The sequence below is a fragment of the Pteropus medius genome, unplaced genomic scaffold (assembly GCF_902729225.1).
Source record: "Pteropus medius unplaced genomic scaffold, Ma_sr-lr_union100, whole genome shotgun sequence".
Lineage (NCBI taxonomy): Eukaryota > Metazoa > Chordata > Mammalia > Chiroptera > Pteropodidae > Pteropus > Pteropus medius.
Window position 1 is genome coordinate 4,980,754 of NW_024345861.1, and position 7,578 is coordinate 4,988,331.

The 7,578-nt window shown below is 34.1% G+C and overlaps 1 protein-coding gene across 5 annotated transcripts in view; it reads right to left on the bottom strand.

The window, feature by feature from the left end:
* Window positions 1-7,378, bottom strand: part of LOC120612231 (uncharacterized) — a 65,598-nt gene extending 58,220 nt beyond the window's left edge. For 3 of the 5 annotated variants that reach the window (XR_005655411.1, XR_005655412.1, XM_039874718.1), the window contains exons 1-2: window positions 5,913-6,764; window positions 4,898-4,945 (exon numbers count right to left, since the gene is read on the bottom strand). Coding sequence is in view for 1 of the 5 variants with exons in the window: in XM_039874718.1 (XP_039730652.1) it covers window positions 4,898-4,945; window positions 5,913-6,141 (277 nt within the window). In the remaining 4 variants the exon portion in view is untranslated. The other 2 variants (XR_005655414.1, XR_005655413.1) reach the window with 2 other exon arrangements.
* Window positions 7,379-7,578: the final 200 nt, after the last annotated feature.

Consider the following 7,578-nt stretch of genomic DNA (forward strand, 5'->3'; position numbering starts at 1 on the left):
TTTATTCAGTTTTCTAGGATTATTTATCTGTCCTAAGGAGTTCAATATAGAAATGCAGAGGCTGACAGCCAAGGATTTCAAATACAGTCCCACCTGAGACAACACATCTGAGATACAATGCTGAGTAATCAAAGATGAATAGCAATCAAAGGGCTTTGAGTAGCAATAAAGGAAAAAAATAAAGACATTGCTCCTTTGGGGATAATTTCTTACTTCTCCCACATGACCATTTGCTTCTGGATGACAATGTCCCACGTCCAGTTGTGCCTACGAGAAGCTGACTTCTGTACGCTGCTATCCTAATCACATAGCCATCTTTCCATTAACTTCTCAGGTGAGTATTTCCACTGGATAAGAGCTTCTAGAGACTTCTCATAGGACACGGTGCTGCCTGTAATTGGTCTCATCTCTAAGTCAGGCAGGCCAATGCCATTTTGATTTTTTCTGTGATTTCTTTTATAAAAGGTAAGATTGGAGAAAGAGAGAAGAATGCATATCCACGAGACTCTTTTGGGCTCCTGAATATTGTTCTATCTAAATGGGTATAATTGCAAAACTCTAACACACTAAATGATAATTTACACACACTCATAAAGGATCACTCAGAAGCCTAAACATAGCCAAGACATGAAAATAACCTAAATATCCCTTGACTAATAAATGGATAAATAAATTGTGGTATGTGTGTATATATATATGTATGTGTGTGTGTATATGTATATATACATACACATATGTATATGTATATATATAAATGTAATATTATTAAGCCATAAAAAAAAACAAGAAAATTTTAGCATTTGTGATAACATGGATGGACCTTGAAGGAATTATGCTAAGTAAAATAAATCAGACAAAGATAAATACTGTGTGATCTCACTTATACATGGAATTAAAAAAAAATCTCATAGTAAATCATGGTTACCACAGCAACCAGAGGTAGGGAGTGGGGACAGGAAAAATTGGAGAAAAGTGGTTAAGGGTACAAACGTTCAGTTATAAGATAAATAAGGACTAGGGATATAATGTATGACATGATGACTGCAGCTAACACTGCTGTACGACGCAGGAAAATTAAGAGAGTAAATTTTAAGAGTTCTTATCACAAGGAGACAATTTTTTTCTTTTTTTTCCTTTTTTTCTTTTTATCGGGTCTATATGAGAAGATCCATGTTAACTGAACATATTGTGGTAATCATTTCACAATATATGTAAATCAAATCATCATGCTATATGCCTTAAATTTATACAGAGATCTATGTCAATTATTTCTCAATAAAACCAAAAAGAAAGGCTTACACTCACATTTTTTTTAAATTTCTATTTCTTATAGAAAACAAATGTAGATGGCACTTTCTTTTAATGGTTTATTTGCAAGCTGAGCTTCAGAAATATTATGCTCATAAAGATAGTACATGAAGGACTATTGCATTTTTCCTTATCAACATAATAGAAATATAATATAATTAAGTGTTTATATTATAATAAAATATAATTAATATAGATTCATCTAGCCAACTATTATTTATGAAGTGCTTCCTATGGATTAAGCAATGAACTAGACCAATAGAAATGCATGTATAGAAGGAATTTTTACATTGCCTTGAATAGTATTATCAGTATATTTGATAGACAGATCTCATGAGTATACAGTGAAATCTGCTGTCATATTTTTGCTGTGCATCACACTTAGCTTTCATGATATTTTCATGATAGCTTTTTTTGTTTACTCTTAGTATGTTCTCTCTTTATTTTTTTTAATCCAATCTCAAAAGTATTGTCATCTCTAGTATATATAAAAAAAGATGGGATTCCTCATTTAGGATGAATTTACATGTGCTATGGAAATATTGATTCTATAAAGAGAAATTGAGGTTGGATACTGTTGGCATCAAATCCCAAATAGAAAATAAGTACATAAACCAGGATGATAAATATTCTCAAATAAAGCCATCCTTTTTCATAATTTCTAAGGTAAGTCATGTTTGTGGTAGTCTTTAAAAAAAGAAAGGGGAATAGAATGGAAAAGAGAATGTCTAGTAAAATAAGTAATATTCTCATGCATGCATTCTCTTCTTTTTAAAATTTTATTAGGGTTTTTTTTTTAATCATTCAGCAAATATCCACTAATACTGTGTGCTAGGAAATAAAGCAGGTTATTGAAAACAAAGTAAGATAAGAAAAAAACATGCCTAGTATATATATATTATACCTTTTGAAGAATTTTAAAAATTACTAAAACACATATATATTTTATTTTAAATAAAGTAACACTTGTAAAATGGTATTCCAAAGGTATGATAGTTAGTATTACTCTTATGTCCATAGGAGGTGGGTTAAAGGAAAATAAAAGTGGCACCTCTTAACAGTGGTGGGTAAAACATGTTGATACTTATGAAGAATAGGAAATGGAAGCTAATGACTCAGTGAGTAGACAAAGACAGGAGAAAATTTTAAAATGCAGAAAGATAGAAGACACATGGCATTGGTCATCATCCCACCTGCTCCAGAGACATGAGTTCCATGTGACTCCTACCACTACTAGCTACTGTTTATTGAACAGTAAATCAATGTCAGGTACCTCACAAGATTTATTTACATATTTTCTTATTTAATTCTCACAATAGAATTTGTTTTGTGAGAAAAATATCAAAAAGTAGGTGATATTTTTTCCATTTTCTTCATTGCCTAAATAAGAATGTGAGACACAGAAAAGTGATACATCTAAGCTCACATAGTCAGGGAAAGTAGAGCTGGGTTCTAATCCAGTATCAAGGGTCTGTCTGACTCTAAAGCTTGCCCTATGTTGCTTATCTCTGATTAGGTTCAATCTAAAATTCAAGGTGGGATATCTAATTGGAAAATAATAATGAACACTTCAGAATATTTCCTTCCTTTATGACTCTTACTACTTGTTGGTTCTTAGACTTCTATAACAATTTTATGAAAACTGTAGTCACTCTTCCTAGAAAGAAACATGAATGTTCACAATTATTTTGTGCATGCACTTTTAAGGGATTTCCAGACTCCTCAAAACTAAGGCTTAGAACATGTGCCTGAAAGCTGCAGGACCTGGCAGGGACAAAGAGGGTAGAAATATCTCCTTGGCCCAACCAATCCAGTTCATACAAATCCTATAATATAAGCAATTCTTTGCAACTATAGAATTCACCTTTAACTAGAGTGAGTCATAATAGACAGAGACCTCAAATTATAAAGATATTCACAAAGAACACAGGTTACAGCCTGATTCTTGCTGGATCTTTGAATGGGAATGAGTCAGCCAGCAGTGTCTAAGGAATTAGGAAAGAACATTGCTAGAATGAATGTTAACTCTGTAGTTGGGCTATGTCTCTTGCTCATGACCTTGAGGGTCAAAAAATTATCTAAGCCAATTCCAAATTGAGTAGCCATTTCACACAGTCCATAGCCCAGCAGGACACCATGCTCCAACTCTGCCATTATAACATTGCTATCAGCAGCAACTGAGCTGAGATTTCTCAAGACCAAATTTATCACACATGAGATTCCATTCTTACATAAGAATCACTTTTACTGGTGCATAAATTTCAGCACCTAGCTGAGCCAAGAGTAATCAAGATTTAAAAGAAAGGAACCTGAATAAATAGCAAGCAGATTTCCTTTCTGTGAGGGTTAATTTGAAAAATCTGTGTGCTTTCATATGCCCCTCAAAGGAGACTGTGATTTTTCTACTTTAAGTTTCCATCACTGCTGTCAGGGGAAGGATGCTGTAAAAGCCATAGAAAATCTATGTTCTTAGAGGTTCTGTTCAAGCTATGACTTTGGTTTGTTCCAGCTTATGTCTATCCTCACAAGTTTCAGCTTGCTCTCATCTTCAGCTAAATTAACCATAAACAAAGCCTTGACTCACATTACAGAAGCCTGAGAGAGATGAGTACAAATCTGGAGCTATGCATCACTATATCAAAAGCTGCAGGCCTAAGAAGAAATGCAGAAACAGCCCTAATATTTGCATAGCACTTTGGGTAATGAAGAAGATTTCTTTAGTTTAAGACCTTGGAGTGGAGATTCAAATGTGTTGTCTGAGAGCAAAGAAAATATCATTTGATAGTGATAAAAGGAAGTAGAGTTGTTTAAGAAATAGTGGGATTGGGATAACAATGGATGGGAGGGCAGAATATAGGAAGGAGGACATCTCTTAAACTAAAAAAGGGCTAAGAAAATTACCTAAAGCTTCATTTGATAAAATTTGGGAAAATTAAATTAGGGTTAACAAATATCGAGGAAGGTTTGCATCTGTGACCTTGGGTAAATTGTTCCATCCTCTGGGTTTCCATTTGTAAAGTAGAAATAGAATGAAGACTCCTTCCTGCATGCCATTATAAAAGATAGAAAAAAAAGCCTTTGAAGCCAACATAATGACTCCTCTGTCCAGGGAAATATAACAACAATAACTCCAATAACTTTCAGTTTTGCTCTTGAATGAGTTCTTTGCTTTTGTCTGAGAGGTAAAGTAGTTCATTCCTTGGGGAAAAATCGAATGTGGAATGGTAGACCACACCCTTTTCACTCAGTTTCATGATGTTATTTTGAATTATTATTAATATATAGAACATTCAATATAAGTTAACATTTTACTGAGTATCAGCCATGTACCCAAGGCTGCAGTAGCTCTGGGGTAGACAAAGAAAAAGTGTGTGACAAGTTTTAGTCTTCAAGAGCCTTAACATCTCAGAAGTTTACTTGTTCCATTTTAAAAGCCAATCTGAAAACAATCCATTATATTTAAAAGTTTAATTTTTAAAATCAATATTACTTCTTGCTCTTAATGTAAGCAACTCACTTATTTTTATATTTTTACTAATACTATATATGTATTATTTATCTTGATATGCATTTCTTCAAGGAACCTCACCTTGGCATTTGTAAATCTCACATTGGCTTGAATTTTGGTGGGATGTCTCTAGGTAAAACAGAAACAAAAGTCAAATAAAAACACTTTTTGAATTTTCAAGCAAATGCAAGTTTGTACATTTTGAAGTTCCACTCAAGTGAAATCTCTATAGGATATGAAAGAAAACTAAATGAATCAATTTTTTGAAATCGCTCAATTCTTGGGTATGCACATTGGTTAATATTTTTGCATATCTATTGAACATTGATGTTGCCTCAAGTTAATTCCCAGCAATGGACTAGTATCTTCTGGTGATGTCATCTTTCCCAGACTATTTTTTTTTCCTTTGAAGTTTTCTAAGACAAATCACTAATCAATTTATTATAAATGATAAGCCTTTCCAAAATAGACCTTGGATTAAAACAACTTTTCAGGAAATGAATATGCTTCAAATGAGGTCTTTGCAATGAATATTATCTTTGTTATGACCTGAAAGTACTTGTTCCAACTCTTCTGTATGTATATGCTTGTGTGTATTTTCAATTAAGTATATTTAAACATATAAAAATGATGTATGACATGGTATACCCATTAGTGGAATTTACGATCACATTACATATTTCTAAGCCGTTTATTAAATGATGCACCAAGAATTTAAAGTGTGTTATTCTTACTTAATAAATGATATACTGTATTACTGTGTTTTTCTTCCAATAATTCAAAGCACATTTTGTTCCTTCAAAATTGAGCTATTCAAAATTGAGGTATTCAAAATTGAGCTAGTTATACTCTTTAGTTCATGAAATGTGAAAGCATCTTTATATGCATTGTTTTTATGGCAAACACAGTAAGATCGGAGGAAAATATTTAGGGTGACCAATCATCCTGGTTTTCCTGGGACTGAGTAGGTTTCTGGCACATGGCACTTGCCATGAAAAAGTCCCAGCAAATAAGGGACAAATTGGTCATCCTATGGATGTTATATTTCCCACTGATAGTTGGGGAAACTGAAGTAGAGAGAAGCAAAGTGCTTTACCTGGTTGATCCAGCAAACTAGAAGCAGATATTGCATTTAGTCTTCTATATTCCAACAAGAGCATATTTGCAACTAAACAGATCCCTGCTATGTCCTCTCCTTTACTTTCACCTGGAACTGTAAGGAAACCAATGTTATCTTTGCCTTTTTTTGTATGCAATATCCCAAAAGTGCTAGGTTGAAATACTATGGATACTAGGGAGTGGGGCCCTTTATTGATATCCCACATTATTCAGAAGGAACAGCATTGCCACTTTGTGTTTTAGAGTAGAACAACAGAAGGAATGGGAACTTATAATTATCACAGTTCTTAAGAGCAGAAGAAATACTAGTATAAGTCCCAACTTAACCAAGTACCTCTTAAGACCATTATCTATCTCCAGTCTTAACTGGGCCATATGTGTAATTTCATGAAACAAATCAACTTAAAAGAACCTCAGGAAAATGACCAGGTGGCCACTTTTTGAACAACATGGTAATAGCTAAAATTTACTAAGGGCTTGCTGTGTGCCAGGCACTAGGCTTAGAGCTTGATGTATATTTGATCAATTCAGCCCCACAACACTTCCATGAAGTAGCAACTAACATTCCCAATTTACAGATAAGAAAAATGAGGTTTAAAATGGTTAAGTGACTCATCTAACATCATACAGCTAATAAAGGTTGGAGTCTGAATTTATACCCAGGCAGTCTGAACCTAGATCCAGTGCTTTTAGCCACCTATTATGTCAGTTTTAATAAAAGCAGCTGAACCCCACAGTTCCCAACGTCCAGTCACTCAGACAGATACTAATTAGGGCAGACCTAAGACTAGCTAGACCACACTTTCCTGAAATGCACAGCAGATGTGTTAGTCTTACCTGTTCAGGTAAAAAGGCATGAAGTTTTCTAGTCATAGGTATTAAAGGATCTGAAGGAAGACATTTTAATCTGTTAATTAATTCCAGAGTGAGATAAATTACCCTGTCACAATTCTCTTATTTCTTCAATACCTCTATTACTCTTTCTGAAATATGTAAATAATATGTCCTGGGCTTCTCTGAGAAATGACTGGGTAAAATAATGGGAAAGCACAATGCAAACTGTAAAGTGTTTTGTACAATTATCCCATATGTTAAGGAGCTTCCAAAATAGCAATTTCTTTCAATACCCATGCAAAGCAAATGAGACACAGCTGCTAGAATGTTCTGCAAAGAGATAGAAATCCAGCTCTTTAAAACATTCAAGAAGGAAAACACATACCATAAAATTACCCCAACGATGAATTTTACAAGAAGCACAGGAGTGTCTTCAAGTTTTTTTATGGTTAATTCTAAGAGTAACAGCATTGCAAAGATCAAACAAGGCAATTCTTCCACAGAAACCTGGGGAAATCCACTGCTTTAATGACACTTGCATAATAGTTAGAAATATAAATTATACTCACATGAGAAGCAAGAAAAGGAAGCCAAGTTTACTGGCTCTTCTCAACCTTTTCCAGAGACAAGTCTGTTGGTGGGGGAGGGGCGGGGGTGGGAAGGACTTGTTCTAAACTAAACATAAGGAGGACTTTAAAAGAAGAAAAGGGAAGTATTAAGAAAGGATGAGGTGTTCTGGAATGCTATGAAGCATTCAAAGTGACTCAGCACTTGCCAAGGGGTGGCAGCAATTAAATGAGTTTTTTGAA